The 22,215-nt window shown below is 41.2% G+C and overlaps 1 protein-coding gene across 2 annotated transcripts in view; it reads left to right on the forward strand.

Moving 5' to 3' along the window:
* Window positions 1-22,215, forward strand: part of pole (polymerase (DNA directed), epsilon) — a 149,811-nt gene that overhangs the window by 16,662 nt on the left and 110,934 nt on the right. For both annotated transcript variants that reach the window (XM_073065749.1, XM_073065750.1), the window contains exons 12-16: window positions 2,578-2,697; window positions 9,293-9,425; window positions 10,623-10,736; window positions 13,244-13,456; window positions 15,060-15,167. In XM_073065749.1, the coding sequence (XP_072921850.1) occupies window positions 2,578-2,697; window positions 9,293-9,425; window positions 10,623-10,736; window positions 13,244-13,456; window positions 15,060-15,167 (688 nt within the window). The remainder of the gene's footprint in view (window positions 1-2,577; window positions 2,698-9,292; window positions 9,426-10,622; window positions 10,737-13,243; window positions 13,457-15,059; window positions 15,168-22,215) is intronic.

The following is a 22,215-nucleotide window of genomic DNA, read 5'->3' on the forward strand; positions in this document are numbered from 1 at the left end:
TACTTAAAGAGGTGGCTCTAGAAATCGTGGACGCATTGGTAATCATTTTCCAATGTTCTATAGATTCAGGAACAGTTCCTGCTGATTGGAGGGTGGCTAATGTTGTCCCATTTTTCAAGAAAGGAGGGAGAGAGAAAACAGGGAATTATAGACCGGTTAGCCTGATGTCAGTGGTGGGAAAGATGCTGGAGTCAATTATAAAAGAGGAAATTACGACACATTTGGATAGCAGTAGAAGGATCAGTCCGAGTCAGCATGGATTTATGAAGGGAAAATACTGCTTGACTAATCTCCTGGAGTTTTTTGAGGATGTAACTATGAAAATGGACAAGGGAGAGCCAGTGGATGTAGTGTACCTGGACTTCCAGAAAGCTTTTGATAAAGTCCCACATAGGAGATTAGTGGGCAAAATTAGGGCACATGGTATTGGGGGCAGAGTACTGACATGGATTGAAAATTGGCTGGCTGACAGGAAACAAAGAGTAGTGATTAACGGGTTCCTTTCGGAATGGCAAGCTGTGACCAGTGGGGTACCGCAAGGTTCGGTGCTGGGACCGCAGCTGTTTACGATATACATTAATGATTTAGGTGAAGGGATTAAAAGTAACATTAGCAAATTTGCTGATGACACAAAGCTGGGTGGCAGTGTGAAATGTCAGGAGGATGTTATGAGAATGCAGGGTGACTTGGACAGGTTGGGTGAGTGGGCAAATGTATGGCAGATGCAGTTTAATGTGGATAAATGTGAGGTTATCCACTTTGGTGGCAAGAACAGGAAGGCAGATTACTATCTAAATGGAGTCAAGTTAGGAAAAGGGGAAGTACAACGAGATCTAGGTGTTCCTTGTACATCAGTCAATGAAAGCAAGCATGCAGGTACAGCAGGCAGTGAAGAAAGCTAATGGCATGCTGGCTATTATAACAAGAGGAATTGAGTATAGGAGTAAAGAGGTCCTTCTGCAGCTGTACAGGGCCCTGGTGAGACCCCACCTGGAGTGTTGTGTGCAGTTTTGGTCTCCAAATTTGAGAAAGGACATTCTTGCTATTGAGGGAGTGCAGCGTAGATTCACAAGGTTAATTCCCAGAATGGCGAGACTGTCATATGTTGAAAGATTGGAGCGACTGGGCTTGTATACACTGGAATTTAGAAGGATGAGAGGGGATCTGATTGAAACATATAAGATTATTAAGGGATTGGACACACTGGAGGCAGGAAGCATGTTCCCGCTGATGGGTGAGTCCAGAACTAGAGGCCACAGTTTAAGAATAAGGGGTAGACCATTTAGAACAGAGTTGCAGAAAAACTTTTTCACCATGAGAGTGGTGGATATGTGGAATGCTCTGCCCCAGAAGGCAGTGGAGGCCAAGTCTCTGGATGCATTCAAGAGAGAGTTAGATAGAGCTCTTATAGATAGCAGGGTCAAGGGATATGGGGAGAGGGCAGGAACGGGGTACTGATTGTGTATGATCAGCCATGATCACAGTGAATGGCGGTGCTGGCTAGAAGGGCCGAATAGCCTACTCCTGCACCTACTGTCTATTGTCTATTAATAGATACAGATAGTCTCTTGTACCTAGATTTTGAGTTACTTTGAAGATTCTAATTTGTTGTACCAATCACCACTTTAATGCACTGGAATGAAATTTAAGAAGCAAATTGCACTGGAAAAAATATATGTGGAGATTTCCAGATATTTTTGGATAATTTTGGGTCACACAGAGGAGAGGTTAATACTCTGTGACACAGTGGTGTCAAGATAACAACCTCTCACTTAGTGTCCAAAAAGCAAAAGAGCTGATTATGGATTACAGGAGGAATGGAGACAAGCTCGCCCTGATCAACATCAATGGGACTGCAGTTGAAAGGGTGAGTAGTTTCAAGTTCCTCGGTATACGCATCATCGAAGATCTCACCTGGACTGCAATAAAAGCACAACAGCGTCTCTTCCTCCTCAGGCGATTGAAGAAATTCAGCAGGAGCCCCCAAATCCTCAAGACTTTCTACAGGGCACCATTGAGAGCATCCTGACTGGCTGTATCACTGCCTGGTACAGGAACTGCACCAACTTTGATCGTTGAGCACTGCAGAAAGTGGTACCGATAGCCCAGCGCAACTGTGGATGTGAACTTCCCTCCATAGAAGACACTTACAGCAGCAGGTGCATAAAGAAGGCCTGCAAGATCATTGGGGACACCTGTCACTCAAACCATAAGCTGCTTCTGTCCAGCAAACAGTACCACAGCATTAAAGCCAGGACCAACAGGCTACAGGACGGCATCTTTCTACAAGCCATTAGACTTATAAGTTCACATGTCAGTACATTGCGCTGGAGTTATAATACAAAGAATTTTACTCCCTCACATTGTGGGATGGATGTAAAATTTAAATACATTCAATTCAATTCATAGTAATTGTTTCTCTGCATGTCCAGCACTGTCACAACATAGCACTGTCTTTTATCTTCCTTCCTGCAGTACCTTTGTTTGTCACTAGATGTCAGAATTGTATCAGTGATGTTATTTTGCACTGGGGAGAGGAAAAGTGGCTTCAGAATTGTAATTTGGTTTATTTTCCAGGCCATTTGTGGAGACACGAGCAGCGGTGCATGGTTTGAACATGTACAGAGAGATTGGCTTTCAGAAGGACAGTCAGGGAGAGTTCAAAGCCAGTCAGAGCATTCACATGGACTGCTACAGGTACAAAATGTTGGGATTGAAAGGTTGATTAAATTCAGCTTTATTATGGTAGCTATTGTCAACTATACACATAGAAAATATTTCTATGCCTTGAACTTATAGTTTGCAAGCTTTTTTTTTCAACTTGCTTCCAGGTACTCATTCCTTCTACGTTAACTTTTGTCTGAGTTTGAGGAAGCTAATCTGATTTTGTGAGCAGTGACTCCGTCATTCCATTGCTATTAAAATTTTGACTGATCTGAATCTTGCACAGATCTTTGCAATAGTGTCTACAGAAGGAAGATAGCACTCCAATTATACATAAAGACATAAATTAAACAACCTATGAAATACATTGTTGATTTCTGAAACAAGAATAAAATGCTGGAGCCACACAGCAACTCTGGACCAGGGGTGGGGGGGGGGGGGGGGGAAGAAACAATGAATGTATTTGATTGAAATCTGATCTGATAAACAGCAAAAATCCCCTTCAATAAGGGAGGTGATCTCACTCATTAAAATATTAAGCAATGTCCATGGAAGACTAAAAGGCCCAATTCTGAAAAAATAGTCAAGGTTTCCATTCCTTTCAAGATAGAATCTGAGGGAATCTTTAACATTAGAATGTACAAGTGATTACATGTTGCATTTCCCAAGAAATGCCATCCACACGACTATACATTGAAGAAAGCCACAACCAAGCTAAGAGACAGGAGCACAAGATGACATCATGTTACTCAGATTGTAACGAAAGGCCTTCTTTGGAAACTGGGAAGAATATAATTTTGTTTCACACAGAGCCATAGAACATTACAGTACAGAAACAGGCCTTTTGGCCCTTCTTGGCTGTGCCAAACCATTTTTCTGCCTAGTCCCACTGACCTGCACCTGGGCCATATCCCTCCAAACCACTCTCATCCATATACCTGTCCAAGTCTCTCTTAAATGTCAAAAGTGAGCCCACATTCACCACTTCATCTAGCAGCTCATTCCACACTCCCACCACTCTCTGCATGAAGAAGCCCCCCCAATGTTCCCTTTAAACTTTTCCTCCTTCACCCTTAACCCATGACCTCTGGTTTTTTTTCTCCCCTGGTCTCAGTGGAAAAAGCCTGCTTGCATTCACTCTATCTATACCCATCATAATTTTATACACCTCTATCAAATCACCCCTCATTCTCTTACACTCCAGAGAATAAAGTCATAACCTATTCAACCTTTCTCTGTAACTCAGTTTCTCAAGTCCCGGCAACATCCTTGTAAACCTTCTCTGCACTTTTTCAACCTTATTAATATCCTTCCTGTAATTAGGTGACCAAGACTGCACACAATATTCCAAATTCAGTCTCAGCAATGTCTGATACAACCTCACCATCACATTCCAACTCTTATACTCAATATTTTGATTTATAAAGGCCAATGTACCAAAAGCTCTCTTTACGACCCATCTACTTGTGACGCCACTTTTAGGGAATTATGTATCTGTACTCCCAGATCCCTCTGTTCTACTGCATTCCTCAGTGTCCTGGAGTACATTCAGCCAGAGACTCATTCCATCGAGATGCAACACTGAGCATCATAGGAAATCATTCCTACTTGTGGCCATCAAACTTTACAACTCCTCCCTCGGAGTGTCAGACACCCTGAGCCAATAGGCTGGTCCTGGACTTATTTCCACTTGGCATAATTTACGTATTATTATTATTATTATTATTTAATTATTTATGGTTTTATATTGTTGTATTTCTACACTATTCTTGGTTGGTGCGACTGTAACAAAACCCAATTTCCCTTGAGATCAACAAAGTATGTCTGTCTGTCTGTCTACCATTTACCTTGCATGTTCTACCTTGGTTTGACCTTCTGAAGTGCAATACCTCACACTTGTCCACATTAAACTCTATCTGCCATTTTTCAGCCCATTCCTCCAACTGGTCCAAATCCCTCTGCAAGCTTTGAAAACCTTCCTCACTGTCCACTACACCTCCGATCTTTGTATCATCAGCAGATTTGCTGATCCAATTTACCACATTATCATTCAGATCATTTATATAGATGACAAATAACAATGGACCCAGCACTGATCCCTGTGGCACACCACTAGTCATAGGTCTCCACTCAGAGTAGCAATCCTCCACTACCACTCTCTGGCTTCTCTCTCTCTTAGACATTGAGCCAATGAGCCAATTTACTACCTCTCCATGTATACCTAGCGACCGAATCTCCCTAACTAACCACCCATGTGGCACCTTGTCAAAGGCTTTACTGAAGTCCATGTATACAACATCCACTGCCTTCCCTTCATCCACTTTCCTGGTAACTTCCTCGAAAAACTCTTAATAGATTGGTTAAACATGACCTACCACGCACAAAGCCATGCTGACTGTTTCTAATAAGTCCCTGTCTATCGAAATACTTGTAGATCCTATCTCTTAGTATTCCTTCCAATAATTTACCTACTACTGATGTCAAACTTTCTGGCCTATAATTTCCTGGCTTACTTTTTGAGCCTTTTTTAAACAACGGAACTACAAGAGCTATTGTCCAGTGCTCCGGCACCTGACCCGTGGATATCGACATTTTAAATATTTCTGCCAGGGCCCCTGCAATTTCAACACTAGTCTCCCTCAAGGTCCAAGGGAATACCCTGTCAGGTCCTGGGGATTTATCTACTCTGATTTGCCTCAAGACAGCAAGCACCTCCTCCTCTTTAATCTGTATAAGTTCCATGACCTCCCTACTTGTTTGCCTTGTTTCCATAGACTCCATTCCAGTTTCCTTAGTAAATACAGATGCAAAAAAACCCATTTAATATCCCTTCCATAGCCGACCACTCTGATCTTCAAGAGGACCAATTTTATCCCATACTATCCTTTTGCTCTTAGCATACCTGTAGAAGCTGTTAGGATTATCCTTCACCCTGACTGCCAAAACAACCTCATGTCTTCTTTTAGCCCTCCTGATTTCTTTCTTAAGTATTTTCTTACACTTTTTATAATCCTCAAGCATCTTATTTCCTCTCTGTTGCCTATACATGTTATACATCTCTCTCTTCTTCTTTATCAGAGTTCCAATATCCCTTGAGAACCAAGGTTCCTTATCCTTATTCCACCAGCATTTTGTGTGCGTTGTTTGAATTTCCAGCATCTTCAGATTTCCTCGTGTTTGTACCTTATTCTTATTCATTTTGCCTTTAGCCCTGACAGGAACATACAAACTTTGCACTCTCAAAATTTCTTCTTTGAAGACCTCCCACTTACCAATCACATCCTTACCAGAGAACAACCTGTCCCAATCTATGCTTTTTAGATCCTTTCTCATTTCTTCAAATTTGGCCTTTTTCCAGTTTAGAACTTCAACCCGAGGACCAGATCTATCTTTATCCACGATCAAGTTGAAACTAATGTTGTTATGATCACTGGAACCAAAGTGTTCCCCTACAGGCACTTCTGTCACTTGCCCTAACTCATTTCCTAATAGGAGATCTAATATTGCATCCTCCCTAGTTGGTATATATATATATTGATTTAGAAAACTTTCCTGAACACATTTCACAAGCTCTAACCCATCTAGACCTTTAACAGTATGGGAGTCCCAATCAATGTGTGGAAAATTAAAATCCCCTACAATTCAATATTCTCGCTGACTATTGGGTGGTCTATAATTCAACCCTATTAATGTGGTCATACCTTTCCTATTTCTCAGCTCCACCCATATGGCTTCAGTAGACAAGCCCTCTAATCTTTCCTGCCGAAGCACTACTGTAATATTTTCCCTGACTAGCAAAGCTACCCCCCAACCCTTCATCCGTCTGCCTCTATCATGTCTGAATCATCGGAACCCTGGAACATTGAGCTGCCAGTCCTGCCCGTCCTGTAGCCAAGTTTCAGTAATGGCTATGATGTCATAATTCCAAGTGTAAATCCAGGCCCTCAGCTCGCCTGCCTTTCCCACAATACTCCTTGCATTGAAATATACACATCTCAGAAGATTATTACCACCACACACAACCATACTATTTATGACTTTGCACGAACTACTAACATCATTTATTTTTACCTCCGTTCCACTATCTACTCTGGCACTCTGGTTCCCATCCCCCTGTGCAAATCTAGTTTAAACCCTCCCCAATAACACTAGCAAACCTCCCTGCAAGTATATTGGTCCCCTTGTAGTTCAAGTGTAACCCGTCTCTCTTGTACAGGTCCCACCTACCCCAGAAGAGGTCCCAGTGATCTAGAAACCTGAAACCCTGCCCCCTACACCAGTTTCTCAGCCACGTGTTCATCTGCCAGAGCATCCTACTCTTATTCTCACTTGCATGTGGCACAGGCAGCAATCCAGAGATTGCTATCCTGGAGGTCCTGTTTTTCAACTTCCTACCAAGCTCTCTCTTCAGGACCTCCTGACTCTTTCTGTCTATGTCATTGGTACCGATGTGTACCACGACATCTGGCTGATCACCCTCCCACTTCAGAATGCTGTGCACGCGATCAGAGACATCCCTGACCCTGGCATCTGGGAGGCAGCTAACTATCCGGGAGTCTCTGTCATGACCACAGAATCTCCTGTCTGTACCCCTGACTATGGAGTCCCTTATCACTACCGCTCTCCTCTTCTTCCTCCCTCCCTTCTGCCGGTCAGAACCATACTCAGTGCCAGAGGTCCAGCTGCCACGGCTTGTCCCAGGTAAGCCAACCCCCCCAACAGTATCCAAATCAGTATACCTGTTCTGGAGGGGAATGGCCACAGGGGAACCCTGCACTACCTGCCCTTTCCCCTTCCCTTGCCTGATGGTAACCCAATTACCTGTGCCCTGTTCCTTAGGTGTATCTACCTCCTGGAAGCTACTATCTATAAACTGCTCAGTCTCCCGAATGATCCGGAGGTCACCCAGCTCCTGCTCCAGTTCCCTAATGCTGTCTGTCAGGAGCTGCAGCTGGATGCGCTTCTTGCAGGTATCGTTGTCAGGGACACCGGAGGTCTCCCAGACATCCCACATCCTGCAAGAGGAGCATTCCAACATCCTGCCTGGCATATTCTGTAGTCTGTACAAAAAAAAAAGTAAAACAAAAACTTACCGGAACCTACCCTCGCCTCTGCCTGTTTCTCACTGAAGCCTGATTGAGCCAAAGCCGTCCCACTCCGACTCAGTCCACTCCAACGATGGCCACTGTATATGGCGGTCTTCCTTTTAAACCTTGGCGCACTACTAAGCATACTTAGCTCATATTGACAAAATATAGAGTAGATAAAATTCCACATTTTGGAAGGTCCTAAATCACAGAGATACATAAAGAGATAACCGTTAACAACTTGTTCTGTATCCAAGATGAAAGGATTTGCCAAGCTGCTTGTGAAAACTGATGAAGATTACAAAGGGAATTAAAAACCATATGTTTATTTAAAAAAAGGCCCATCAAAAAGAATGAAAGGAATCCTAAGGCAAATGTGAACAGAGTGTTTTGATGAAACAATTGGGTTCTTGAATTTTGCATATTGAATGCATGCTAGCTACTCAAAATAAAGCCATCACAATGCAAGCACCTGTTAAGTTGAGGAGAAAATTTGGAAAGGAACAATGAAATGGAGCACAAAGAGATAATAGGTTTATGTCTTTGTCTATTAACAGGGTAAGCTCCATTGTGCAGAGAGAAAATCCTAATGGATAGTTGAGGAAATGCCTAGATTCAAAAACTTGAATCGGGTAAATAATCAATACTCATCTTCAACTGTGGTTGAGATCATGCTAACACTGGCAAATACAAAAGATTTTAGCAAACTTGATGCCAAGAATGATTAGTGGAATTTAGAACTTGTGAGCAATCTTCACTGTTGACAACATTTAACATATTTAAATAAACCACCATCCACTCGCTCGCCTTGGACCAATCCGGGCATGTTTCAGGAGGTGAAACTTCCAGACTTTTGAAAAGACCCAGAAAAGCCAGGTCTAGATAAATAATCAGTGAGAAGTAAATCATTGTTGAGATGAAAGCATTTATTAGATGAGAACAGAGCAGCTTTCTTTCCAATTTGATTTGTGAATAAATTCATTAACAGACAGTGTGCCTGAGGCAAACCTTAACGTACTGCTCCAGAAACAAAGTAATTTCACAGTTAGATGACTCGAGCCCTGGGAGGGATCCTTGTACAAGCTAGCAAGCTGATAGAATTTGCAACTGAAGTATTTAGATTGCACATGTATGTGATCATATATTGATGTGAAAATATCCACATATTCCCATAATAAACCATTTAAGCATTAAATCTCCAAATGAAGAAAAAAAGGCAAGCATGACTGCAAAGGTTCATCTGAGGCTTGGAAGTTAGTATTTTGCTCTGAAGTGCAAACCAAGGAGCAAAATTGATGCCAATAAGTGCATTAACTTTCTTGACACTGCATACTAATTAAATGTACAAATTTGTCATTGCTGCATATGGCCTGTGGAGGCCAAGTCATTGGGTATATTTAAAGCAGAGGTCGATTTTTAAGAGCATGAAAAGTTACAGTGAGAAAGCAGGAGAATGGGGTTGAGAACTGCTGAACAGTAATTTCTCTTTCTATCTGGATTTGGGTTGGACTGATGTGTCATGATTGCTCTTTTCATGTCAGATGGGTGAAACGAGACAGTTACCTGCCTGTGGGTAGTCAGAACTTGAAGGCTGCAGCCAAAGCCAAACTGGGCTATGACCCTGTGGAATTGGATCCTGAAGAAATGTGTCGAATGGCCACTGAAGAACCACAGGTAATGATGACAGAAAAATAGATGGTCCCAGTCTTTTTTCCAAGGGTAAGGGAACCTAAAGCTGGAGGACTTGGGTTTTAGCTGAGAGGGAAAATATTTAAAGGAAATGTAAGGTGCATGTTTTTCCCACACAGAGGGTAGTAGGTACTAGGACCAATGTTCTAGTAGAAGTATTTACGATCACTGTTTAAAAAGCATTTGACAGGTAAATTGATTGGAAAGGAATAGAAAAATATGGGCCAAATGCATGAAAATGGGATTAGTGTAGATAGACATCTTAGGGTCAGATTTCAGTACAGTATGACTTCATCACTCTATGACCACTTATTACATTCTGTGAACTAGAAAAATATTGATTTAAGTTTACTTTCTATTTCTTGCTCATTTGTCTATCTCCCATCCACCCTCAAATTTTGCTTTTTATATCACAAGCTCTTATTTTCCACAGTAACATTTGATGTTGTAGCCTATCAAATGCATTCCATAAATCTACAGCATATGTTCCCCTTTATCCACAATGCACATTGTCCTTTCAAAGAGCTTTGATAAATAGGTCAAAAACTATTTCCTTTTCACAAAGCCATATTAACATACTTACCAAGAATTATTCTGTGCCTTAATCTAATATATTTTCTAACATTTTCTTCCTGACAAATGTCGGGCTGACGAATTAAAGAATATATTTGCTTTTTACCAATTTTATGCAATCTTCCTTGGATTCTTTAATTGATTCTCCAAGATACTTGCATTAACATGTGCTGATCTGAATGGAGTTAATTGTTTTAAAGGAAACAGTTCTCTCACAATTTCAAAAAGTTAATGGAAACCTTGAAATAATCGGGAATACAGTCTTAAGACTTCAAATTTGCTTGCAACTTCAACATGTGATGAATTATTACTATACACCTTTCAATTACACGTGTCTAAAATCGCAATGTAACTGACATTGAAGGAAATTATATATATATAGAGAGAGAGACACACACACACACACACACACACACACACACACACACACACACACACACACACACACACACACACACACACACACACACACACACACACACACACATACACACACACACACACACACACACACACACACACACAGCTTGATGCACAATTGACAATTTTAGCAGAAGATATATCAGCAGGGGTTCCTGGAATATCAATGATCCTCATTTTCTGTTTCAGACGTTAGCGACTTACTCGGTGTCTGATGCTGTGTCTACTTACTACATGTACATGAAGTACGTGCATCCCTTCATTTTTGCCTTGTGTACAATCATTCCAATGGAACCTGACGAGGTAGGTTTATGAAATTCGGCGTATTTTAAACTTTGTTTCTGCTATGAGAGTTGCTGCAGAGAACGTGGGGCTGTTCCAGTCTTTTTGAAGTCCTTGAGCTGCACCAGTTCTTGTGATTGAATTTTGTTAGTGGTTTTTTTGGTATGAGATTCCAGCGAGGTTGAAATGTAGACAATGGGTTCCTTTCATGGTGCTACCTGAAGCTGATGATATGTTAATGAAGGGATTAAAATAATCATCTCCGAATAGAAGAATAGTTAGTGTTTTTATGATAACATTTGGAGAGTGGTAATACAAAAGTGATTTTAATAGCATGTACAGTTCTCAGAGGATGCTAAGAAAATAAAGAGAAGATACAACTGCTTAAAGAAGCAAATCTCGGAGAATTGATTGATCAATGTTTTGATGAGGTGCGAGTGGCAATTAAACTGTATTGTAGACATAAGTACAGACTGAAGCAAGACTTTAGTGAGATAAGGAACGATATTGCAAAGTAGCGTTCTCTCAGTCTCATTATTCATACTGGAATGTATCCTGGCTGTGCTGCTACTCAAGATCTCAGCTATTATTTTGAAAACAGCAAGGCAAAAGCCAGCTGGTTCTAGTAAGATGAGAAAAAAAATTTCCACTCTAAAACATCTCCCATGGCATCGGTAGTGGGCAGAGAAGCTAGTTCTTACCATTATAATAATACATAATTAGAAGCGGCAGTCAAGATTGTGAAATATTTATGTGATGAGACGTGGGCTTGGTGAGACTCATGGGGAAACAAAAATGAGTAATCAGTACTATGCTCCTCTGCATCTGATTGTCTCAGTATGAGTTAGCAGAATGCCACTTAATTGCTGTAATATGCAGGCAATGTAATAACTGATAGTCTAAATATAACAGGATAAAGATGGTTCAATTCCTGTGTCCACTGTAAGAAAGTTTGTATGTTCACCGTGTGTATGTGTGTTTATTTCATCTGGGTGCTCAGGTTTCCTCCCATAGTCCAAAGACATACAAGTTAGTTGGCCATTGTAAATTGTCTTATTATCAGGCTAGGGTTAAATCAGTGGGTTCTGGATGGAGCGGCCTGTTCCACACTTTGTCTCTAAATAAATAAAATGGGTTGAACTGGGAATGTGATGTTGACCCTTTTAAATTGAGGCAGCAGTGAAATGTGGAACAGCAGCTAAACATGAAATTGAACAACAGCAGGTGCAGAGGTAACATGAAGCACTGTTTCTTCATTTTCAAATTTTGTTTTAAGATATGCTAGATAATTCTGTAATTCTGTACATTAGAACCCTGTTCAATTCTACTTCTACGTAGTGTACTTGGTCATGGAGGTGACAAAATAATTCTTCAAAACATGAAGAACAGGAGAAAAAAGTCGAAGCTTGCCAACTATACCGGCAAGGGAACAAACCGACAAGGGAAATGCCAAAAATGGGTCATAACCATTGGTCAGTCTTCAGTGCACTGCTGCTGCAGAAAAGATGTCTTTAATATATAAGAAGACAAATTTAATATTCCATCCAAGTTCTTAATGCATACATTAAATCCTCATAAATTCATCAAAAAATTACAAGTGTTGAAATGATGCTGAAGAAGGTATACTTTGAGTTAAGTGTGTTGATCCAAAGAACCTTAAGGAATTCAGACAGAACATAAAAGCTTCTAGTAAACCAGAGTTACTATTGCTGATTAATTCATTCAAGGACTATTTTGATGAACATAAGAGTTCTGTTAGCAAGAAAATCTGTGAATGGGAGATCAAGCAAACCACTAATTGGTCAGCTTGTTACCACAAAGAATGCCAGGAAACACAAAGACAAAAATTAAACTTAAAGCATCATATGTGTGTGCCATTGTCCTAGGTTACCTACAGAACTCTGATGGCCTTCCAACTTGCGGCTTTTTTTGCTTTATTGAATGTTAATCTGATTGTTATACTCCGTGATCGAGGAAGTATGATTATGGCCGTACAGGAACCTGTCTTCTGCCATTGGAATATGGGTGAAAAGGTGGGCATAAATTGGATGCTGAAAAGAAGAGAACCCTTTTCATTCAAAGGTTCAGATTCAGGTTTATTTATCTCACATACATTGAAACATGCAGTAAAATGCATCATACAGTTAAAATCCAACAGATTTCCAAAAATTCATTAGATACCAGTAGAATTGAAATTATTAAAGTGACATATTTTGTCATTTTATTTAATGGTGTCCAATAGTAAAGTAAGTAAATGAGTTGATTAATGAATAGTTGGGACAAGATGTGTGCTGATGTTTGCTGTGGGCATTACTTGGTCTCCCAGTGCGTAATTCCACCACAAGATGGCCTCAGAGTTTTGTAATGGCAGTAAAGAAGCTTGTGCACTTTTAAATGTGATTTTAGCTGAATTGTTTAATTACATGAAGCAATGTGCTTTATTTTTTTTCCCCGTGGTAAACCCGCATACATTTTGAGATGCAATTCATTGCATTTCTACTTTTGATAATAAGACCTTTGTGTTTTAGGTGTTAAGAAAGGGTTCCGGAACACTTTGTGAGGCCCTCCTGATGGTCCAGGCTTTTCATGCCAACATCATCTTCCCAAACAAGCAGGAACAAGTCTTTAATAAACTGACAAGTGACGGTCATGTGCTTGACTCGGAGACGTATGTAGGAGGACACGTTGAGGCTTTGGAATCGGGAGTTTTTCGCAGTGATATACCGTGCCGATTTAAAATGGTGTGTATTTGAGTATTAATGCTGCTATTCTAACTCTCTGGGCACACACATTCAAAGTTAAGAGGTTTATCTGTAATCTGAATTTTGTCCAGCAAAAAATCTGGGATGAACTGTTGCATGTGTGTTGTATCTCTCATCAGATGAAGTAAAACATACGTGAAGCTGTGATCTGATTTATTAAGCAGGGATGAGAAGTAGATTCTTCACTGCTCCTGTTTTGTGCTGTGAGGGTATTAAAAAGTCCAAATGTTAACAGGCCCAACTGGCTGATCCATTTGGTATCTATGCCTTCAGATTCGATACCGCTTTCCTTTTCATTCTTTGTGCTCATTAATATGCACTCAAACAACTATTTTTTCAGTGACTACTTTATGGTATCTCCTTAAATTCTCACTTGCACATGGAAGCTATGTACTATTAACTTGCTAAATAATCTTACTTATACAGTCCCAAAGCTCCCATATGTTAGGGAGCATTTATCGCAGGGAATTCTTCAAGATGTGCTTTGGAAAAATTACTTCCCTTCAGCTTTATATAGTTGCAGGCTTTTGACAGCAGGTATAAGGCTGTATGGACCATATTCCATTTGTAATAAGTTCTAATTTATTTCAGCAAATCTACCATGCTTAAATTCAGCTAACGGTGAGGTGGGTTGGAGCTGTTTTTAGTGCATTTCAGGAGTACCTTGCTGCTGCCTTTGCAGGCCCTGCTATTTTTTTTTTGTCACCATCTGCTTTTTCCATTTTACTTCTTCTATAGCAAGCTGATGATTTGTTGGGCTTAAAGAGAGGTAGCATTACCAGACAATGTTGCTGTTAATTATATCCAAGTCAGAGCAGTTCTATTGACTGTGTCAAGTGCTCCACTATAACCCTGGTTAACCCACAAAACTTTCTGGGTGTTAAATTGGAGCTGGATTCCAAGATCAAGCAGTGATGAATGGACCTGTGTAAAACTGAAAGCAGGGTGTTTTGTTTTTCTCCAAGATACATCTGGGGAATTCTCTGAGGGAAAATGCTCTGACACTTGGACTCTGGGAGTAATGTGATTATTCAGCTACTTAATACTACATAATTGAATGTATTTATTCTGACGATCTCTGCAGGATTGTACCTTATAGGCAAACTTGTCTTGCAAATGTCTCATTGGAAAAAATGGCCTCCAGCTATAGCGAATTCTGCAGTAGCACATTAGGTTCCAGTTATAAACCAAATTTATGGTTTGTTCAATGCGTCAAGTTTCAATTGAATTCAGAACTGTTAATATGAGTGAGCAGCTATGAGAAAGGGGAGTGTTTGGGGTCCAGTGATTGATCAGAGGTCATAATTTTGAATGGTATCAAAGTAAAATCAGAAGAGAGACCTATGTTCTTTCCAACCCAGCTGTCACCTCTGAGAACCTTGTTGGTTGAGGTTTTTCAAAAAGGCTGCTACTTTGTATCTTGGCCATGGATGGAAACTAATTTCTTTTTAAATGAGGACGCTGTCAGTTTTATACATAACTTGGGCATTACTAATTGGGAATTTAGCATAAACATAATAAGATTGATAAGACTATTGGAATTGTTTAAATTGTGAATTTTTGTCATTGACCTGCCTTTCAGAACCCAGCAGCGTTTGACTTTTTGCTGCAGAGAGTGGAGCGCACGATGCAACATGCGATTGAGGAGGAGGAGAAGCTCCCAATGGAGCAGGTCATCAATTTCCAAGAGGTAAGTGGAATAATTGTGTACATATTGCAGTTAGAGCAAAGTAAAAAAGGAATATTTAAATTTCAGCTTTCCTTTGAGCTTGTTTTGAATGGAAGTAATTTGAATCCTTAAATTGTCTGCTTGCTGTTCTTAATTTACCCGCTAGACTATTTACTACTTTAACATTCTTCAACTATCAAATCTCTAAGAAAAAAAATTAACCATTATTATTAATTTCAGCTTAATCCCTTCACCTATTTTGATGATTTATTTCTGGATAAAATTTATCAGCCAACTTATCCTCTCACCTGGCAGTTTTCCTTTTGTTTGTTCACATTTCTTGCTCAAGATCTGGGTGATGTTGGTGGACATTTTGGACCTTGAGTTTGGTGTTGAAGTGCCACCTTGAACCTCTGCAGTCCTTCTGGGGAATGTACACCTACAGTGCTGTCAGGCAGAGAGTTCTTGGATTAAGACCCAACAATGAGAAATGTCCCAATCAGGATAGTGTGTGATTTGTGGGGTAACTTATTGGTATTGGTGCTTCTGTGCGCATGTTGCCTTTGTTCATCTTTGGGATCTGCTGTTAGAATAGCTGATTTTAGCAACAGCTGTACAGATGTAATAGGTACACATTACATTTTTAATAAACATGAATCATAAAGATGTATCGCATGCCAAGAAGGCTCCTTGGCTGTACTCATCCACGGCAGTTGTAACTTCATGTCTTTGCCCACATTAGGCTTCAACCTCTACTCTTTTCCAATCCTTGGACCTGTCCAAATGCCTTTTAAATGTTGTTGTTGCATCTGCCTCCACCATTTCCTCCATAGATAATTCAATGTAAACTGTGAAAAATCTGTTCCTTAGCATATAAATTTCTCCCCTTGCACCTTAAACCTATGGCCTCAAGCTTTAGAATCTACCCCTCTTGGAAAAGAGTAGATTGTCATCTACTTTTAATCAACCTTTATAAGGTCATCTCTCAGCTTCCATTAATCCAGTGAGACTAAACACAGCATATTCAATCTCTCCTTATGTAAAGCCTTCCTTTCGAATTTCTTGTGCACCATTGTTACCATATACTTATAATTCTCCATAGTCCTAAACAAGTACAGCTTGACCAATATTTTGTTACAGCAGCAATGTGGCACCTCAACTCTTCTCCTCAAAGCCTGAGCCTATGAAGACAAGTACTGTTTGGTGAATGCTTTATTTTCGGGAAGCTATGAACTTTCACCCTAAGGTCCCACTGTACATCAAAATGCCCGAGGTTCCTGCATTTTTCCTGTTAACCTAATGTGTATGAATTAAATTTCATCTGTCATCACTGCACTCAACTTTTCAACTGATTTATTCTCTGTATTCTTTCACAACCTTCTTTACTATGTACTACCTAACAAATTTTGCAATTAAGTCCACCAATGTTCTTATCCAAATTATTTTTATATGATAAACAACAATGGTCCCAACACCAATCCCTATATATATCGTCAGATAAGCACTTCTTGACTACTAACTACCCCGTGACTCCTATCACCAAGCTAATATTGGATCTTGTTTGTCGACATGCCTTGGATCCCATTTGCCCTAACCTGATCAAGCCTACAGTGCAGAATCCTGTTAAAAGCCATGCTAAAGTCAAAGTAATCTATAGATGGTTATTGGAGAGAATCAGAATCAGGTGTAACACCTCTCTGATAACTTCCCTACTGTTGACATGTCACTCAGCAGACTATAGTTTCCAGGATGTGTTACGCTTAGGCATTTGGTATTAAGTTCATTGAAGTTTGTAAGAGATGCATGATGGAGCAAAAAAGAAATGAGGATAAAAAGAGGGCAAAATGGCCTAGGCAAGCAAGAATAAAGAGAATCCCAGCATACAGAAGCAAGAGAATACCTAGGCCAGGGATCAAAATGGAAATCTGTTTGGAGCTAGTGTATATAAGTGAGATCCTAAATTAATATTTTCCTATTGGTATTCACCAAGGAGAAGAATGTGAAGGTTGAAGAGTTAAGAGGAGAGTTATGCTTATGTCGTGAAATTGAGACCATCCACTGCCACCAAACTTATAGTTCCCTTACCCTGCACTACTTGCTTCTACCTCCTACCCAAGATCCACAACCCTGACTGTCCAAGTAGGCCAATTGTCCCTGTCTGCTCTGATCACTGAGCACATGTCCTCATATCTTGATTCCATTCTACGCACCTTGGTTCAGTCCCTTTCCACCTACACCCGCGGCACTTCTCATGCTCTCGACCTCCTCAATTCCCCAGCCCTGACTGCCTCATCTTCACCATGGATGTTCAGTCAGAATGAGTCCCATCAGGAAGGCCTCAAAATTCTCTGCTTCTTTCTTGACAAAAGAACAAACCAAATACCCTCCTCCACCACCTGCCTTCGTCTTGCAGAACTGGTCCTCACCCTCAACAATTTTTCCTTTGGCTCCTCCCATTTTCTCCAGACTCAAGGAGTGGCCATGGGCATGTACATGGGCCCCAGCTATGTCTGTCTCTTCGTTGGCTACGTAGAATAGCCCATATTCCAAGCCTTGCTCTGTAATACTCCCCAGCTCTTTCTCTGCTACATTGATGACTACGTTGGTGCTGCATAAGGCATCCATGCTGAGCTTGTGAATTTCTTCAACTTTGACTCTAGCTTCCACCCAGCCCTTAAATTCACTTGGTCCATTTTTGACAGCTCCTTCTGCTTTCTTGAATTCTTTTTCCAACTCTGGAGAAAGCTATCAAGACACCTTTTCTAAATCTGCTCTTTTTCTACAGTTGTCTTGACCATACCTCCTTTCTATCCTGTCTCATGTAACAATGCTGTTCCTTTTCTCAGTTCTTTTGCCTCCGCTGTCTTTGTTCCTAGGGTGCGTCTTTCCTTTCCAGGACATCTGAGATGATCTCCTTCAAAGAATGAGCTTTCCCTCCCTGTGCTATTGATGCTGCCCTCACCTGCATCTCCTCCATCTGTGCCCTCTTAAGAGAGATAGAGGTCCTCTCGTCCTTATCTACCACCCAATGAAGCTCGGCATCCAACATATCCTCTGCAACTTCTGCCATCTCCAAGGATCCTACCACTAATAATATATTTACTCCCCCCTCTGCATTCGGCAGCGGTCACTCCCTCTGTGATTCACTTGTGCAATTGTCCCTCCCCACTAATCTCCCTCCTGGCACTTTATCTCTGCAAGCAGCCTAAATGCTACACCTGCCCATTCACCTCCTCCCTTACCTCCATTCAAGGCCCGAAACAGTCCTTTCAGGTGAGGCAACAATTTTCACAAAAATCAGCTGGGGCCGTCTATTGTGTCCGGCGCATCCAATGCAGCCTCCTCTAGGTAGGTGAGACCCATTGTAAACTGGGGGACAGCTTCATCATGAATCTCTCCTCTGGCCACTGGTAAATTCTGCTTTTGGTGGATAAACATTTTAACTCCAATTCCCATTCCCATTCCCATTCCAACATGTCATTCCATAGCCTTGTCTTATGCCAAGGTGAGGCCACCCTCATGGTGAAGGAGCAGCATTTTATATTCCTTCTGGGTAGCCTCCAAACTGATGTCATGAATATTGATTGCTCTCTCTGGTTTAAAAATAAATTCCCTCTCCTTCCCTAATTCTTCTATTCCCCACTGTGGCCATTCACCTCTTTCCTGCCTATCACTTCCTACTGAGTCCTCTTCTATGGTCCACTCTCCTCTCCTATCAGATTCCTTCCTCTCCAGCCCTTTACCTTTCCCACGCCTGCCTTTACCAATCACGTTCAGCTAGCCCCCTTTTCCCCCAACATTTTTATTCTGGCGTCCTCCCCTTTTAAATCCTGAAGAAAAGCCTCGATCCGAAAAGTCGATTGTTCATTCATTTCCATAGCTGCTGCCTGTCCTGCTGAGTTCCTCCAGCATTTTGTATGTGTGGCTTTGAATTTCCAGTATCTGTGACTTTCTTGTGTTTGTCGTGAAATTTGTTGTGTTGTAGCATCAATGCAGAATCAGAATCGGGTTTAATATCACTGGCATACGTCGTGAAATTTGTCATTATGCGGCTGCAGTACATTGCAATGCATACTGATATAAAAACTTTCGTATATTAAAAAAGTTAAATTAATAGTGCAGACAGAGGGGAAAAATAGTGAGGTAATGATCTTGGGTTCAATATCCATTCAAAAGTCTGATGGCAGAGGGGAAGAAGCTGTTCCTGAATTGCTGACTGTTGTTTCAGGCTCCTTTACCTCTCCCTGATGATAGCAGTGAGAAGAGGACATGTCCTGGGTAATGTGGGTCCTCAATGATGGAGAAGTTAGTGCCCATGAGGCAGTATTTTTCCAATCCTCTGCAGTGGCCCTTCTGTATCAAACGGTGATGCAACCAGTTAAAATCTCTCCATGGTACATCAGTAGAAATTTGCTAGTCTCTTGAAACTCCTAATGAACAATAGCCACTGTTGTGCTTTGTTTGTAATTGCATGAATGTATTGGATGCAGGATAGATCTTCAGAGATGTTGAGACTCAGGAACTTTAAACTGCTCACTCTTTTCATTGCTGATCCCTTGATGAGGACTGGTGGGTGTGTCCTCAACTTCTCCTTCCTGAAGTCCACAATCAATTCTTTGGTCTTACTGACACTGAGTGCAAGATTCTTCTTCTGACACCACTCAACTAGCTGATCTATCTCACTCCTGTACGCCTCCTCATCACAATCTGAAATTCTGCCAATGATACTGGTGTCATTGGTAAATTTATAATTGGGATTTGAGCTGTGCCTAGCTATGCAGTCATGGGTGTAGAAGAGAGAAGAGCAGTGGGCTAAGCACACATCCTTGAGATGTGCCAATGTTGATCATATGCGAGGAGATGTTATTTCTGATCCTACCTACCTTTGCTTTCCCGATGAAGAAGTCAAAGATCCAGCTGCAGAGGTCCTCTTTTGGAGCTTGTTGATTAGTACCGGCCAGGTTTTGGAGGTTGTTGATTGGTACTGAACAGTATTGAGAAATCCAATGGATAGGATTTACGAGCATTTGGAAAACCATGGCCAGCATGGCTCTGAGGTGCAAGTTGTGTCTTACCAATTTGATTTAGTTTTTTGACAAGGTGATGAGGGTGATTGATGAAAGGAGATCTGTGGATGTTGTCTATATGGATTTTAGAGTCATAGAAAAGTACAGTGGACAAACGGGCTCTTCAGCCCATCCAGTCCATGCCGAACTATTTAAACTACCTACTTCCATCCACTTGCACCAGGACCATCGCTGGGTATGGACCTATCCACACTCTCACGACCCTCTGAGTGAAGAAGCTTCCCCTCATGTTCCCCTTAAACTTTTCACCCTTAACCTATGATCTCTAGTTGTAGTCCCACCCAACCTCAGTGGAAAAGGCCTGCTTGCATGCACCCTATCTACACCCCTCATAATTTTGTATACCTCTATCAAATCCCCCCTCAATTTTCAACTTTCCAAGGAAAAAAACTCCCAACCTATTCAGGTTTTTCTTATAACTCAGGTCGTCCAGTCCCAGCAACTTCCTTGTAAATTTTCCCTATATCTATCAACCTTATTTACATTTTTCCTGTAGGTAGGTGACCAAAACTGCACACAATACTCTAAATTAGGCTTCGCTTACATATTATACAACTTCAATATAACATCCCATTTCCTGTACTCCTACTTTGATTTTTGAAGGCCGATGTGTCAAAAGCTTTCTTGATGACCATGTCTATCTGTGATGCTACTTTCAATGTATTCCCAGATTCTGTTGTTCTACAGCACTCCTCGGTGCCCTGCATCACACTTCTCTACATTAAATTCCATCTGCCATTTTTCTAGCTGGTCTGGATCCCACTGCAAGTTCTGATAGTCTTCCTCACTGACCAATTTAGGTATCATCTGCAGATTTGCTGATCTAAATAACCACATTATCATCCTGATCATTGATTATGCACGACAAACAACAACAGACTATTAGGGAATTTCTTTTTTCCTCACTCCGACTCTGGTATTTGTACATGGGGAGAGCAAAGATTCTGCTTACAATCAATACACGTATCTTCTTAATGGTTGATTCTAATAGGTGTGGTTTGTTTAACATGTCCATATTTGGTATTGTTCAAAGCAAGCTAGAGGGAAAATAACACCCAAGTCACGTAGCCTCATGGTCAGCGTTGTGTAGTCTTTTGTCTACAACAGTAGGCCAAAGGGCAACACCAGAATTTTCTGCTGATCCAGACATTAAGGAATACAGATACAGCATGATGAGGAAGCCTGTCTGGCCGAGTGTCCCTTCTGCCCTTCTCCCAAGGATCAGGATGATCAAAAAGTAGGGGACTGTGGAGCATTTTGGCCAACTGGGTTGGGTAAATACCTTTCTGAGACTATCTCCAGTGTCTTGAAGGCTGTGACAATTGCATAGCCTGCCAGGATCGTATGACGACAGGGCTTGTGGGAGGAGCTGTCTGTAAAAAGAATAAGATCTATCTGGATTATCCAGGGGGATAGGTAACAGATCGGCCGGGCGAGTTGACTATCTTGACTACTTTCAGGCAGTGATGGGGTTTGCGAGCACCAGGGAGAGGCACTGAGGTAGAAGGATTTAGAGCTGGTGCTTTTTGAAGAAAAGGTTGGGTTTACTTAGTGACATCACTTTATAGCCTGTTTGGTGAGCTGTGGTGAAGGCGTTTTCCATTTCCTCTGTTCAGTTTGTGTCAAAGACTCCCAAAATCATAGACCCAGTATTCAGGGACCTAAGTGCCTGCAATAGTTTGTTATGCCTAGAAAGGTCATCATTTGCTTCTTGGTGGAAGGCTTAGGAGCCTGTGTGATGGCAGAAGTATGTTTGGGACCTATTCTTTGCATGCCTTTCTGCAGTATATACCCTGTGTAGGTGACTATTGATTGGCAGTACTGCAATTTGGACAGAGAGGCTTGATGACCCTTAGCTGGCAGGTGGTTTAAAAGTCTTTTCTACAGGCAGCGAGAGTTCGAGAAGCAAGTAGCAAGTCATTGGAGTACTGTAGCAGAACGCTCTCTTTGGAGAGGGGTATCTCAGCCAGGTCGTCTCTGAC

This window comes from Hemitrygon akajei, chromosome 14 (genome assembly GCF_048418815.1).
Source record: "Hemitrygon akajei chromosome 14, sHemAka1.3, whole genome shotgun sequence".
NCBI lineage: Eukaryota > Metazoa > Chordata > Chondrichthyes > Myliobatiformes > Dasyatidae > Hemitrygon > Hemitrygon akajei.